Source organism: Diprion similis, chromosome 2 (genome assembly GCF_021155765.1).
Source record: "Diprion similis isolate iyDipSimi1 chromosome 2, iyDipSimi1.1, whole genome shotgun sequence".
Classification (NCBI taxonomy): Eukaryota; Metazoa; Arthropoda; class Insecta; order Hymenoptera; family Diprionidae; genus Diprion; species Diprion similis.
The window spans coordinates 15,993,851-16,010,827 of NC_060106.1; the positions used below are offsets into that span (position 1 = coordinate 15,993,851).

Below are 16,977 nucleotides of genomic sequence, written 5' to 3' on the forward strand. Positions count from 1 at the left end.
TTGATTTTGTGCAGCTTAAATCCAAGGCCAGATAGCATCGCTGAACCCACCCACGTTGGCGTTTTGAAAAGCGGATTAGATCGTTTAACTCTGTTTTTTCTGGCGAGGAGGTAATTTAATTGTAAGTAAAGTTAAATCGGCAGGCAGGGGGTTTAAGAAACTTTAAGTCGCGTTAAATCCGCCCACGTTCCCCGGTTGCGACAGTCGAAACCCTATTTGCTTCACTCAGTGATAGAATTAGGGCAACGTTAAAAACGGACGGCTCAATTCCGAGCGTTAAACGCTGCCGCATAAGAAAGCAGTACTTTGCTTTTTAAGCTCGAGTCTAATTCCCCCCCTCTGGCTGCAAGCTCGCGCTGCAAAACTTGCTTATCGCCGCAGTTTTATGAACAAGTTTCATTCGACCATCGACGCGGCGCAAGTAATACCGGAGAGAGAGAGAGAGAGTGAGAGAGAAAGAAAGAGAGAGCTGATCTCTTTCTCGGAGTAGCGAGCCGCGAGGAATTCAACATCGACGCTCAAGACACCGTGATCTTAATCTTGACCGACCCTGACACCCCGGCTTTTCTCTCACGAGTGAAATATCGTCGATTCTGGATAATACTCGGCGTTTTTCGATCCTCGAAATATTACCTAAAAATTTCAGCAGTCTCGATTAATAATTACTGCGACTAAACTTGACGAAGTCAAAATTAAGCATTAAGGAGATACATTCGTACAGTATATATTCGAAGATGTGAATAAATAGGGGGAAATCGCGAGGAGAAAATTTTATCCCACACGAGTTTGTAATGAACGGTTTATCGCCCTGGCCGAGTATACAGGCTGCGAATAATCACTGAGCCGATTCTGCCCTGGGCTACTATCGGCAGTGAAAGTAAACGAGACAGCACGACGACTGCAGAGCAGCATCGAGATGTGAAGGAACTCGTCTCAGGCACGCTTTGGATCAGGATCAGCGTTGAATTCGACGCGGGTTTTAGTCAGGGGCTCGTAAAATCGCAGCCGAAACAGCGAGGCGTTGTTGTTAGAGCGCGGGTGTGAGTTACGGCGTGAATTAAAACGGCAATTGCGAATTCGGCTGATCGCCTGTTTTAATCCCGCGACTGCAGCGCAAAAAGATCTGTGGAGTTGAGAAGCTGCAGCAGCATTGCACAGTCAAGAAAGCTGTTAAGAAGAAAATTTATCTCTCACGTGTGAGTTTCTGCGCGTTGTTTAATTCAACCTTTTTCCCTACGCCTGCAACGACTCCTTTCTCCAAACAGCTATTATAAGATTGGCGAGTAAGAAATGTGACTATTTGTTGCCTGCGATTAACTAGCGCAGCTCAAAAGTCCCGAGCATTTCATTTAATTTGATAGCTTTTGATTAACGGCAGGAATAGGTATATACAATCAAATAAATTATCGTTTCACTTTCTAGATCTCTGAACCTGTATAGAGAAATCATAGAAGCGCGCACGTGCTCGATTCGAATTTATTTCCAATTTCCAATCTCCAATCAGCTGTGCGTATAGTCTCTGCACTGTATCTATCGCTTTTGCACGGTATAAAGTCCAATTTTCAACGATCGAACCGCAGCGCAATTTGACAAATCATTGCACGATTTCCGATCACTGGCTGCACGAATTGCAAATCGCACTCGCACTTTATCAGCTCTGCACTTGAGTTTCTGAGACGGTAATTTCGCGATTGCGGAAGTCAAGGATCTCAAATCAACAATGTTGCAAAAAATGGAAACAAAAAAATAAAGTTTCCATGCAATCTTGGGAGAATTCTCCGTTCGAGTATTCCGAGCTAGCTGTTGGACTTGAAAATTCGCAGAATCTTAGAGTCATAGAGAAGTCCCGGAGGTAGAGAGTCAGAAGCTACATGTCCAGCATTCCTGGCAAAAAAAGCACCTCGGATCAGCCAAGATTACTGCCAGAAATAAAAGGAATGTTATTCCACGTGCACGTGGTCAACAGACGGGAAAAAGCTAAATTAGCGGAAGTAAAACATTGCCTCGAAGTTGGACTTTGAGTTAATCACACAATTCTTCGAGTAGCTTTTCGCTAAACACACTAAAAGCTTACGTTCTAAAATTTCCGTCTCTTCTCCGCCAAAGACGTAAAAAAACCGCGGTTCTAAAATAAAGAAAGAATAAATAATGATTAAAATACGTAGAAGAAAAAAAAAAATGATCCTCGCGACGGCCAGAATCTTGCAAAGCGAAGGATCGTGTCTACTATTAAGAATCCTTTCCCCAATAGATCACGAATATATATCCTGTAATATAATATTCCCGCATGCGCGATTCGAATAACAATATTTATCAGCAGAGAGCTCAGCCCGCTGCGGGGGTTGGAAAGAAGGGTGAAGCGTAGGAGGGAATCGATCTTTTATTCATGAATTTTTCAGTTTTCTTTTCACCACAGTGACACCCGCGGCATAGTGTACGTTGTAGGTATAAGGTAGACAGCGGCGTGCGCACCAGCATCGACTTTTATAACCAATAAGTTTTCGAACACGTCGTATTCTTATCCGTTGATCAGCAGCACCGCGTCGACGACAACGAAGACGCCGATGACGGGGGGGTTGGGGGTGGGTGTGGGGGCAAGACATTCCTTTGTCGCCGTGCCGCCCACCCCCAGCTAGGCTTCGCCGTATAAGCTGCGGCATAGAATCGAATAATTAAAACTAAAAATCGTCGTTGATCGCAGCGTCATACTGACGTAATTGCGGTTACTCGATGCAGGCTCCCTGGATTTCCCATAATTCTTCAGACTGCAGCTTTGCGCCGATTCCACACAGATTTTTACCTTATACCGAATGCAGTCCGTCTAGTCCGCCTTCCCTGATCTGTGCATGCATATACATGCATGCGTGGGTACCTATAACGCTGCCTGGCCGAGTATATCGCGAATCTCAAACACGTATTCCGCGAGCGAACCCGTCACTCGCAAACGACTCGCTGACCGATCGCTTATCTCTGCGATAGGTGTGTAACGTACGTACACGTATACACCTATATTGTATATATATGCACCTCCGCATTTCGTGTCGAATCGCAACCCTGACACGATCACTTTTGTTCCTGCAAGTTGAACATCTGCATTGATATTAGTAGAAGTATATGTATATTATTGATCGAAAGCCATCTACACACACATTTTACACGATAATAATTACACAAGCAACCGAACCGATCGTCAAAACATTGGATAAATTTGATATCTTATGTAGCATGGCACGGCAGTGAGTTGTACAATATATATACGTGTTGAAGAAGCATTGTACAAGTGTAATTTGTAAGATTCTTGTACATTAACGAAGCGGAGTATTAAAGTCTCGAGTTAATAATATTTCCTGCGACAAGATGATGAGACGGGTCCTAAACCGCCGCGGCCGCATGATAGTCCTTTCTTACTACATCGAGAGAATTCTAAACGTTTCCCTCTGTCCCTCTGTCTCTCTGACTATTTCTCCCGCGAGTTGTGCCGCCTTAATGTTCAGCAGTATAATCTACACATGCAGCGAGTGACTCTCTCCGGTGCATACAAGTGCAGCGGGGGCAGCAACAACAGCAGCAGCAGCAGCAGCAGCAGCAGCAGCAGCAGCTTCTCCTTGTGCAAGGTGTGGGTAAAATAGCTAACATGAAACACATAAGCGGTGTGTCTACGCACGTACCGACAATACACGTACTAGGCACTCGGAGGTTCTTGTAATTCCGAGGAGGCCGGCAGAATAATGCCCATGCTTGCAGGGCACGCAGTGCAGGCGTGACATCCTGCCCCTCCTTACACGTTTGGATTTTACAAAAGATTCATAATTAGAGAAGGAGTTTATGCCGTGTCTAAGTATTATACACACGGAGCGGTGAACTCGCCCTCGCGGCTTCGATTCGTGCCAATATTTCAGCGATCGGTTTATTCTTGGAAGGAATCAGTCTTTTGAACAATCACTGGACACTGAGAATCGGAATGAAACGAAGATGCGCATCTAATGGCCGCGATTTTGACCACCGTTCGAGTCGACCGACGCACGGGCTCATCTGACCGTGCAGAGCTGCGAAATTGCACCTCTTGCGGTCTCCCATAATATAAGATTTACACAGACAATCGAGGACAATAAATTACCCGCTGCAGCTGTTTAATTTTATGATCTTCACGGCGGTCTTTGTGGGAAATTTCTCTATTACGAAAATTAACGACGATCATTGCGCACTGCCAAGGCACGGATGGCAACGATCGTCGAGCTAGTGATTAATCCTGTAATTCGTTTCAGTCAGCTTTGATACAGTGCAGCCTCTCATGATCAGCTCTAACAACATAATTCTAAATACAAACGATATTCAACGATAGCCGTAATGTATCGGGTGAATATAAACACGTGTGCTTCATAAAATGATAAGAAATCCCGAGTGCTGGGAGTCTGGACTCGTTAACTAGATCAATTATATTCGTCATCGATCCAACGAGACGCAATAAAAAGCAACGATGCCTGCTCTGGATCGAGTTCTTTGATCCGATACACGTGACTTTCGTAATACAGGATAATCGGAATAGCTAATCAGCAAAAGGCTTCGGCTTCGACGGGAAAAATCCGTTTGTCTGGAATATCTAACCTAACATTACAGAAATCTTTCTTCTTCTATAAAAAATATTTCAATTCTGAAATTGATTCCGATTATTCGTTGCGTCACGCGGGCTGGATTCTTGGATTGAAAAAATCTAGAATGATGCGTATCAGAAGCATAAAGACGTCAAGCACGAGCGTGTAATGGCTGCGTACTGTAACACGTACAAGTGTAAAACGTTTATACGAGTATAGGAAATACGTATATCGCATGCGAAGGAGCAGCAGGCGTGCGTGCACGTGCCAAGTGACAGGCGACAACGAGAAAATCTACAACGTCAACGTTGTCCGCCATGCTCTTCCGGAATGCTATACGTATCACTGCTAACGACCCGTGACTTTTTACACGCAGATTCAAACGCACAGACGTTATACGAGAGTTGATATCCAGCTGGAGAAGCAGCACCCGCTGTGCTAGCATGTCGGGATCATTTTATGCGATACTTGAAAGCGATTATTCCGAGGCATCGGATCGCCTGAAAAATTAAGTTTTACTTTTTTATTTTGTCTCTTGTTGTTGTCGACCGAATCGTGTATAATCAAATGGAAAACGAATTTCGTAAACGTGTTCCAGATCGGCTAGTAGTTTTACTCTTAAGTCTCTTAGCATCTCAACACCCGCCACCGTTAACCGGCCGTGAAACAATTCTGTTGCTCCAGATGACGATCTAATAGCAGTCGGCCTCTAGACAGGTGTCAGGAATTACCGTTATACCCGCGGTGCGAATTGCGGCAGGGAAATGTAGCAGGATTACAGATGCGGGATGGTGCGACCGTGATTATCCCGCGACTCTATAACGCGATGCTGGATCTCGGACCGGTTGAAAATCTTATTTAACGCCGCGGGAGCGGGTTATTCAGGTGGAATGGAGTATGTATTTTGAAAATTGTCAAGATCCGTGTAAGGAATGCCGTTACAAATTCTCTAAAACCCAACGACGTGTGCTTGGCAGCGCAGCGGCTTATTCTGCAGCTGTAACACGAAGCGACGCGATCGATGCTGGATCGATTAATAATAAAGGATCGATCGATCGATCTTCCGCCTCTCATATAATAACTCGCACACGAATATCCTCGTTCCTGCACATTTTTAGGACAGATTTAACACCTTGTATATTTATTTCACCGCGGAGGGTTATTTATTCTTTGAAGACAAGACCCCCGGGTGTATCGGGCGAGGCTAACGTGAGAGGTGAGAGGCGAGAGGAGCGAACCGGGTGACGGGGTGGATATATAAATAAAATATCCGGCCGAGGATGGTTGTTCAAATACACAACGAGATCCGAGCCTTCCGTGTCCGCCTCGCGTGGCAGCTGCGGCTGCATCGCATCTCGCCGTCAAGTGAACCCCCTGCAGCAGCGTTATCTCGAGAGACATTGACCGATGACGGGACGAAACCCGCGGCGAAGATTTGGCCGTAAAATACAGTCGCGTAGCGTATACATGTGAAGTATGTGCGTGGCTCAGATGTTTTTCGCAAATTTGCAACCCGGAGTCCCCAGGGGTCGAGGAGAGCCGCCGCTGCCGGTTCGAGTTCCTTAATTTCGTTATCTCGATCTCGTCGAGTAGCTGTATAATATATAAGAACGACTCACGAGCACGGTAAAGAGTTTTGAAGAGCCGTCCTGCAACGAAGCCAGTAAAGAAGAGGAGGAGGAGGAAAGAAGACGAAAATGGCGTCGTCGATTATGGCCGCGGATTTAAAAGCGTTGTAAAAATTTACCCGGGCTGGAATATAAAATAAAAAGTCCCAGAATCACCGGGAAGGTTCCTCGCGTCTTCCGAGTCGTCAGGTGCCCTTCGTTAGCCTCTAATCGTAAGTCAGCGAGCGATGATTACTTATCACAGAGAGACTTTGAAGGTCCATTAGCACGTGGATCCCACGCGAGCTCCCATAATCGCTTTTCAGCCTTTCCCGAGATCCCGTCTTACACCCGACTCCGAACTATGACCGAGGGTCTTCCTCTTAACGCCTAACTAAGCATTAGGATCGCGTTGCGTCAGTTCTGACGTCCGTCGTTGGTCCAAAACGTTGCTTAAAATCCTCGAATGACGTCAAGAGACGCGATGCCATCGCGGCTGGCTTCGTACTATCAACTATAATTTTCATTTCGTTTCACATTTATTTTTCATAGATTTCTAACAAGTTTGGACACTGATGGCACAGTTTACGATGTATAGATAAATTTCGATTTAATCAGATTACGTACGTACACCTCGTAATACGCAATAGCGATGAATCAAAGTATAATCTTCGATACGTTAAATTGCTTTGGTGTAAAACCGGCATCCAAATTTCATTATACTTTCTGTCGATTCGATACGGCTCGCACTGAAAAATCTTCGAGTCCAACCCCACGAGGTTGTGCAATCTCAGGCAACTGCGTTTTGATACTCCATTCCACTCTTCTGCGGGTCTCTTCACTGCCGTATTACAAGTCATCGAAGTAATCAGTGTTTTCTTCGAGTTTGAACAGTTTAAAAAATCATGTTTTAACATAAGACTATAACATGAAATCATTCGCACCTGAACCATCCGACGTTTGTAGCCAGATGGCAAAAGTACAACAGCCGCAACGCAGGTCGAGACCCAGGAACAGAGTTGCCAAGGATGTTCATCAGCGGTTATCTCACGATTGGCTACAGGGTTTATCTATTAATTTATCAAATGGTCTAGATTGCGCGGGTGCACGACGAGCACCGTTGGTAATTGGCATCGTAACCTGGTCAGAGATAAGAGCGGATCGGTTTATGTCCTTCGAAAATGCGATCAGTGAATTGCAGCGTAGCAGGGCCAGGTTGGGCAGACTTGCGGTGGCAGGAGCCTCGAACCCCGGGTTACATAAACGGTCACGCGCGCGACTTCTGGTAGACCGCGGAATCGAGCGGATCATTTGATATTTCACAGCGAATTACCGGAAGCGTTTACCGTAGACCGCTCGCGGAGTAGGACGTTTAAAATCTTTTTTTCCCCCTGGAGAACTCTCTGTTAACGGCCCGCGGGACTCGAAAGGACTACAACCATTGCTCCAAGGTCAACAATGCCTAATTAACTGATCGACTAGACGTTATCGACTTAACTATAAATTTCTGTCAAAGGATGTCGTGAATAGATACGCCGCCTAGTTGAAACTCAAGGCTTACTGCTTTCGTTTCTAATAAAAAAAAAAAAAAGATTTTAATAACCAATTATCAGCTTCTTCACATCCCGTGGAGTCTATCGATGCTAGAAATAACGAACAAAGAGACGGATTCATACATCCTGGAGATTACTACGAAACACAGATCTTTAATTAGTCGATATGTGGATCTAAGCCTAATTTGAACTCGAGACCTCACATAAAATCCACGCCGCCACATTTCCGCTGTGAATGATAACTTATTCCAAAATATTAGTGAGTGTCTACAATACAATATACTACACGTTTTAATACTCCTTTCAATACTGAAGAGAATTTTAATGAACTCGTACTCAACACGCCCTAATGTTCAAACATTTCTTTCCAGGCTTCCAGCTACCATAAATTTCCAGGCTGACTAAATTCTGCACAATAAACGACGCGAAATTGCTTTTCCGATTAGACGAGAAACGTTTAGAAATTAAAATTCAACTGCATTATACTGGATCGAGTTACGCGGTTCTCTTACAGTGCTGATATTGTTTGGCGGTAAGCAAACTGAGAAATTGCGTACGGTTAGCGCCTTAAGGCATGAGCATATAATCTATCTGCCTACGTAGAGCGAAAGACTATTCACGTCGCGAAGCATTTGCTTCCCATCAAATACGACAACACCATCATATGACATAACCGTGCATTATCCATCCATACCTCGGACGTTGAACGTAGGCAGTGGCGAGTGTGAGTCCATACTGGAACCTGTACGGGTCAAGGAGCCCACCATACCGTCTAGTGCAGGTGTTGTTCATCGGCTACTTGACTCGTCGGGGGTTTCATACTTTGGATCGATCTTTATTACCGCCAATTGCCAATTTGCGACTTTCACCATTTACTTTAAGAGCGTTGCAGCATGAGAAGTGATTACGGTCCCGCTGAGGTGATCAATGCAAGCAGCCCTGCTCGACCTGATTTCTTTTTTCATTCATTTTTCGGGTCGTTCTGCATACGCGTGAACGATGCATTTGGACGAGGCGACGAGCACGTGGTTACAGTCGATGAAAATGCAGATATGCGGAGCCTCTCGCAGCAGACCATTACGTAACTTCGACGATATCGAGAACAAGCCGCAGCTTCAGGCAAACGGACGGACCGCCGAGAGAGGACTTTTGTACCCGGTCGGCATATCCGTACATTACAAGAGAATCTTAAAGGTTAACTGAAGAAGATTCACCGGAGTATGCAGCGAGTTGCGTAATTGAAAATCAGACTTTCACTAGACCCGGCCTGGAGTACCTACCTTGCACGTAGCTTTGAGGCGATGCCTGACTGCTCGTTACATATTATCCACCCGAGGGTAACTCAACGTTTAATCATCGAGTCAGCCACCTGTAAAGGCTTCGTGATTAAGTTATCAGTTTTGCTTTGTGATTTTACTATTATCGTTACTCATTTCTCAAAGGCTCGTTGTGAGCAGCTCCAGGCAAAGATCAGAGAAAATCATGATATATCCAGAGACTACAAATTCCGAATCTGTAAGATCCGGTCTTGTCGAGTCTGAAAACACGTTGAAGCTGCTAAACGCCAAAGGACATGGTGAATTTCACAAGTGTCCCTTCAAGCGAAAACGCGTGAATAATGGATAAAATACTGGGTGGGCACCATCGATTCACCGAAGATGTTTCCACGACGAACATTCATCCCCCCAAAAAAGAAAGATCCTAGTTGACGATGTAAGTTCTCAAATGAGTGTCTTATTTGGCTGGAAATCAGGTTGACGAAACGCACGTGATAAAAAACGTGATGGAATTTAGAACTGACGGCCACGTAACTATAACGCTAACTATATGGTGTGAACTGAACTGAGAGTAAATTAACGACAAAAAGTAAAGTAGGAATAAGAATCAGAATCTGGGCTACGACACGCAACTTCCATTTAGACTTTCAAATTCATCATATCGGGATCGAGCGGTCGTGCATGTAGAAAATCACATCAAACGAGTTTGAAATTAGTTATGAAGATGTCAGACTCGTTAATCATTTACACCTTTTTGCCAACCTCTTGTTATTTTCTAATTCAGCTATGGAATTCCTGCCTCAGTAGATTATGTCTGCCTGAGCTTACACAGATTTTAGGCTTGTAAAGGTATTTTTCTAATTAAGGAACGAGTGTAAAACTAATCATTCGCAAGGTGTATTTTAAGATGAAGTTTCGTAGTACAGTTCGAGATATCCGTTCATGTGCAGTTTCTTCAACTTTCTCTGGATAATCACTTCGAACCTCGATCAACCACGTATTCATCATCTTCTCAAGTAGGAATAAAACCACAAATCATTACGGGAGAATTTATATTTTTACGAAAATTTGCGAACTACCAGTCTATGAAAAACTCATTACGAAAGTCGGCAATACCGAAAAAGAAAAGTAAAACAACGGTAAATTAGTTACCCGTAAAACTTTCATGAGCAACAAACACTTGTTGAGAAACACTATGGTGAATTTGTCGTTCAAGATGAAAGTTTAATGATTTCACAGTCTTAGTTAAGTATGAGTTTCTACAAAACGACGTTTACTCGTAAAGAAAACGATGTAATAAAAACCACTTACTCCTTTCCAGCGATGCCACTCTCTAGGTAAAAACCGTCGAGACGGCTCATCGCGAATGATTATTTTCAACAGTGTTTCCTTCTCTAAAAATATTTGCGTATTTTCACGGGACGATCTTTGCAGCGAGAAATGGTTTACAGATTGAAAAAGCGGCGACTATAACAAATATCTCCCCATCAGCAACGACAGTTGGAAGTTGGCTGATGGATAAAGGGATTCTCCCTAATCATTTCTAGTCGAAGTGGTACACTAAAAGTTTTTTATAGCCAGTCAGTTGCCCCTTTGTTATCCGTGCGGCATCAGCGAGATGAAGGCGTCGAAATCGTAAAAGGAAATGCACGTAAGAGACACATATCGAGTCCGAGAAGTAGCTGAGGATTTTAGTCCGCAGTCAGGAACGTTTATTCGCCCCGTTTCTTGCCTGCAGCGGCATGGCATTACATTATAACAGCGCAGTGCTAAGAAGCGATCGTGCGTAGGGATTATCAAGAAATCAATTCATCGATCTACCGATCTATCAATCAATCCATTAACCGAGCGTCGATAACATCGAAGACAAATAGATCCCAAGTGTGTTTACTCGAGTCCAATGTTATACTTCGAAAAATATTTATGTTTAGATAATTTGTGTCAGGGATTCTCAGCGAGGGACACGAAAGAATCTTGGCTGAACAAATAAACGATACCGTCAAGTTTTGCTTGAGTGGGTGTAAATAAGTGTTTTTTCGCGCTTGGCAGCGTTGCGTTGCTCAGGTGACTCGGTCGGCAAGTGTATTCCGGAAGTATTACCTACGCAACGACAGCTGTGTTGTGATATTACAACTCTCGAGGATGATTGCGGGTATAGTTGTTCAAACATAGGTATAACGAATGCAAATGCGAAAGGAATGCGTAAAGTTTCTTGCATATACGAGGATCGTTAACAACCTTTGGCTGCTCGCACTTAATTCAGAGGTTGCGTTCTCCGTCTCACGTGACTAAATATTATGACCGCAATATAAATCAACGCTGCAGCGATCCCCACGCGCGTAACGCGGGGCCCGAGGGCTTCCGTTTCAGTAAAATACTCGCCCGTAAGAGATCCAGCCAGCGGTCTCGAAAAAGAACAGTTCGTTAAAAATCAAATTTTTCTTCATTCCGACTGAATTTAACGATGGAAATAAATTCGTATAAAATTTAATATAGACTTTCACAAATAAATGACACAAAGCCCGATCGCCTTCGTCCGTTTAACGACAAACAAGTATCACTGACTAAGTTAGAACCTGTTAATTGGGTCTAGAATCCCGCGGTGAGATAAGTCCGATCTATTGATTATCCAACGCGTGGCGAATTATTGAGATACCTCATATGTCCAAGATGCTGGTCTTTCGAGGATATGAAATATTTCTACATAAAAACGTGGTTATAATTTAATAATTTAACTGCTGCTCATCGTCAGTGTGTATGCTGCAACGGTACACAACTGACTTGTCTCGGTGCATTTCCTCCGTCGTCTCAATTCCGCCTCGATACTTCACACCCGTGATCAGATGCGAGATATATAGGATACTTACTCACGGTCACTGTAACACACTTCACATTCTCTGGTCCAAAGGATTTCGATATCTTCATACATAGTTTCGAGCAAACGGGCACATTCGTGTGTGTGAATATTTATGTGTGTGTGTGTGTGTGTGTGTGTGTGTGTCTGCCTCCTGAATTCCGTCGTATATCGTAAAGAAAGAGCCGTATAGAGTCGGAAGATTTTTGGAGGTGTAGCTTCGGGCATCCAGCTTCACACTGTATGCGCCTTGACAAGTGCAGGCATTTCAAGTGCTCACATACGGAACTTAAATATTGACGAGCCCGGACTCACTGATAAAGGCAAGGCCCTTGGCTCGTTTAATGGGTTTCAAAAGCGCCTCAAACCGACGGACAGTAAAGATTACCAAGTCTATGGAAACGCGTTTAGCGCACCACCACCGTCTACCCCAACCTAGAACGACTCATTGTCTGCAGCTGCGCGCCTAGTTTTTGGGCTCCGTGAGAGGCTGAACAAGACGCGCATTCGGGAAAGTTTGAAGTTCCAGTATTCGAGGTTCCCAGAAATCAACGCAATGACACTCTGAAGTCGACAAACAATTTTCTTCTATCGTCTTCCCACGTTAATACGCACGAATTTTCTACGTAATTATACTATACGTAAGCATTCGTCGATCATATGTAACGTACGAAATACCAATAATTAACTGGTAACGAAAAATGACCATTTTTTGAACGGCTCAAAAACAGCGTCAACAATTTCTAGGATCTCCAGAATCCATAATTGATCGGAAGATAAATACGACCATAATTATAATAATTGGTTGATTTCGTCTAGAAATTGTGCCACAAGCGGTCTATATAAATTTGATACTGATCGACCACGGAAGTAGAATGGAATGAATGAGGTCGCACGGAAAAAGATATTCCAGTAAGGTTACGTCTCAGAATTCGTAGAACTTTATGGTTAACGCAAGTGAGGAGAATCGAACCAGGTGTTAATGCATAGTTTCCAGAATATTGGATTTCGGAAACGCACACGGGTCTTGCCGCGAAAGAATCAAACGAACAGATATCTACCTGTTCCGTCCGTTTGTTCTTGACAAACGAAAGTTGTGGGTGCGATATTTGCTGATGCAACTGCATAATGTACGGGGTGATTGGCGTTTGGTATGAGCTAACCATGCGAAAAGAATAACGACAAGATAAACCTTCGAATATTCAGTTCCAGAACAAAGAGTGGCCCACATATAGATCGATTGTAAATAATTTGCATACGATACGGTTTAACATGCCATGCACATCAAATCTGGATAACTTATAGCTATTATACAGAGAAATTCGTCCGAAAGAAGTGCATCCGTATATATATATAGCGACGGTTTGCGAAGTAAAGATATGTCGAAAAAACGGACACGATGAAACTAAATATGTAAATAAATAAAAACTATCCATGAAGAAGAATCCGTCCATGGTGATCCTCGTCAAATGAGCGAGGTCGACCCTCGCCTAGTAGACATATAAAAAATGGTAACTCACCGGTAGCAGCAACAGGGACGAAGGTGAGTGCCTCGCAGCCGCTTGTCTCAGCCTGAAGAAGTGCAACAGGGGGTCTTCCGCGGTTTGGAGTTGGTCCAGCGTTCGGCGAGCAGTTCCATACCGTTCCAGGTACTCCCAGTACGCCTCCCAGAACGAGGGTGGAAAGAGATCACCTGCCAGACGAATCACGGGGATCAAGATTGCATCGGAAACGAGTTCTCGCGCGACGTCGACGTTGTTTCGAAAAAACATTTCGAGGTCATGTATGGATACCAATGAGTTAGCGGGACACCTTCGTATCATCTGACAACCAACCGTCCGATGGTTTTTACTTTTTCAATTGTATTATAATATGCACGAGTGGATCGTTCGATTGCTTTCTTACAGATTTATTGTGTCACACAATGGGGGAAGAACCTCGACCCTGAACTTGCGAAACTACGCGGGTAAATTTTTTACTGCGCGAGTAGCAACTTGTCATTTTCCTTTTTTTACCTCGAAGTAGTTAACGTTCTGTAGTTCTTTTCAAAACTCCGCGCCAAGGACGAACATCTGGATTTTAATTGTGGCACGCTGAGCACGCGGACTCATAGTTGCTAGCTCCTCACTATAATACGTTGGTACTCGTTAGACCCTGGACTTCTGAAACGACCCGTTGAAAAACGAATGACTTGTCTCGATCATCGCAAGAACCGAGATCCTGTATACCGGGCAAGGGTATCAGCGTGCGGTTTCAAATTCCAACAGTTGCGGTTTCCAAATTCCGCGAAAAATATCACGCTCGCTAAAATTAGAGACCGCACTGATCACGATCGTCTTCCAATTTTCGAAGAGTGACTTCGGCTTGAAATCGATCTATTATAATCAGTTCTCAAATTACCCACAAAAATCTTTCACGGATTAACGAGTAAAGATAGAAAATATCGGACGGAATCCAAGACCCGTGTCCACTGAAACGCGACTTAAGATATCGAGGTGCCGCGGGTAAAACCGAGGCAGCAGGAAGAGCAGCAGCCCCCAGAACCCGAGATAACTTAATACGGTCGGTCTTTCTCAATCTCTTCAAGTCCGCTTCGATATACCATACATATAAATCCAACGACGTCGTAGCAGCTTGGCCCTGCTTGACCTCACCACTCCTCTTCGGGGGAGAATTGGGCGCGGTCGTACATATTCGGTATAAATTTTAATAAACGTAACGAGTATCCTGTCCCTGGTACAAATCCGTTCGAGATAAGGACCCCGGGATAAGAGCCTCGAAGCTAGTTATAATTTAAAGGCAACAAGAAGCAGAGAAAGGGAGAAGAAGGACCAAAGAACGGAGTACAACAGACCCCGTCTTCTTTTATACTCACCAGGCTTGAAGTTTTCGGCGTCCCAGCTTTCGAGGGTCCCCTGGAGCTGAAAGGGAATAAAAAAACGATGCCTATTAAAACGATTTAAAATACAATGACCAAGATATAAAGAAGGGGTACATGTATAATACATGAAGTACAGCGCGGATAGCAAGACGAGTGGTTCCACTTATATTCTCGTATTGTCGGTGGATAAGTGTGCGCTCATGAGAGGAGACATACGTATATACTGGCGATCATCGAAGAAAGTTTGTTACGAGTTCTCCGCGTTCCGAGATGCTGGATGCGTAACGCGCGGCACAGAGCCGAAAGAACGAGCGTTACCGGTAGTTCTTCGGTAGTTCTTGACCTAAGCTCGCTGGAATCCTTTTGTCTGTTACCATCTTGAGCTGGCTTCTCGGAACAGCCAATACCGGGGCCCGTTACCTCGGTCCCCGAAGACCTCGTCTCACCCCGGCTCCGACCCCGAGTTCGTCCTTGGGGTCCAGTCCGGAGGTAGACGCGGCGTTTCGGCCATTGAGCGATTGCGTCGTCATTCCAACCGTTCACTCCGAACCACAAGACTAAGTGCCCGAGCACATTCGGCTATTAACGAGCTGGAGATAGGTACCGAGGACTCCGTCGTTGCAGTGAGTAAGTAATGAGCTCAATAAACGGAGCGAGCGGGTTCCAATATCAACCCTTTGATTCCCTGTTGCGCGGACAAAACGAACGCGTTAATCGAAACGCCGAGACTGATCATATTATCCAAATTTACTATCGCTCGATTCATCTTGTCTAAGCTTGATGTATTCCCGAATCTTATGATCCGCTGTTACTTTTTTTCTTCCTTTTACTTGTGTTCTCCCTTAGAAATTGGAAGAATAGTTACTAATCCAAGATTCTTGTTATAGCTTTCCAAAGATGATGAATTTATGCATCTTTTCATTAGTACCGAATTTAAGGTGGAACGGTGAAGTTCATTCTTGTGAATTGAAACATCCGCAACCCCTAGATGAAACGATGCACTACCGTGCTTGTAGTTCTTGTAGGCAATGCAAACAGAGTCAAGTAGTGGTTCACAGTGTTGATATCACAATCTAAGCGTGGTATTGTGTCACCGTAGTTTTGTTTCTCTATCATTAGGCCTCGCGGTACGTGATGTGGCAATAAAGATAATTCTCATTACTAATGTTATTATCAAACAGCGAGGATCGGTGTGCTTGGAGACGCAGACGTGTATACACGCCTAAGCCGTTAATCGTAGATCAGCTATGAACAGCACAGACGTATCTAACATCATATATATACGGAGGGGTTATATTCTTAGATCGAAAGTTAATTTGCTCCGATACAGTTCGCGTTTAATGGGCGCCACACCTACGCGCTCAGTGTGCCACCCGTATAACTCTAAAAACCTCATCGGCGTGTTCCAGTTTAAACTGCCTAACCTTACGGTCACTAACCTCGTCTATGTATAATACCAAAACTGTTCCGCCCTAGCGTTAATCATAATTTGTCTCTCACAAGTCGAGACCAACGTATGCTGAGTCACGTTTCATTCCTTGCCAATATACATATATCTATACGTACTTCGGAAGTGATATAATTCTCGGGTCAAATCGGTCCCACTGCTATCGCCGATTGTCAAACTCTTATTATATGGTTCGCGATATGCGCGATCGGGTCAAGGGTCGACTGCGATGATTAACTCTATGATCAATACTATCACGAATATCGATCTTTGGAATCAATACTAGTAACGGCCGCGATAGAAAACGTTGAGAAGATAAATTCTAGTCTGGATTATAACCGGCCATTCAGCACGAACATCGCACGTATCATGCTGGATCGAGTTATCCTTCATTCTCTACTCAACCGTACTGAGTGAAATCTCGAAGTTCAGTGATCCACGGCGCATGAGTTGATGCAGTAAACAGGTTGTATCGCAGTTCATCACGATGCCAAGAGACGCGGAACCTCACCGCGTAATTTGTCGTCAAGCAATTACCAAAAAAATAAAACTTCTCCGTAGAGTCACGAAGAGATGGTAATGCAGTTGTGGAGTTGTCGAGAGTGTGCATAATCCAGGTACCTTGGCGGTACAGAGACGATATGAATACGTGGATCGCGGGCTCTGAGGATGTGGACTCGAGTGGTTCGATGCAATGCATAGAAGGAATCCGAGGCTGCATGGAGTGCGGCTACTTGGGCGCGTTCTATTGTCAATGTTCCCACCT

General features: G+C 44.3%; 1 protein-coding gene across 2 annotated transcripts in view; it reads right to left on the minus strand.

Annotated features, from left to right (window-relative positions):
* Positions 1-16,977, minus strand: part of LOC124416673 (rho GTPase-activating protein 20-like) — a 153,256-nt gene that overhangs the window by 93,141 nt on the left and 43,138 nt on the right. For both annotated transcript variants that reach the window (XM_046897949.1, XM_046897948.1), the window contains exons 4-5: positions 14,759-14,804; positions 13,404-13,576 (exon numbers count right to left, since the gene is read on the minus strand). In XM_046897949.1, coding sequence (XP_046753905.1) covers positions 13,404-13,576; positions 14,759-14,804 — 219 coding nt within the window. The remainder of the gene's footprint in view (positions 1-13,403; positions 13,577-14,758; positions 14,805-16,977) is intronic.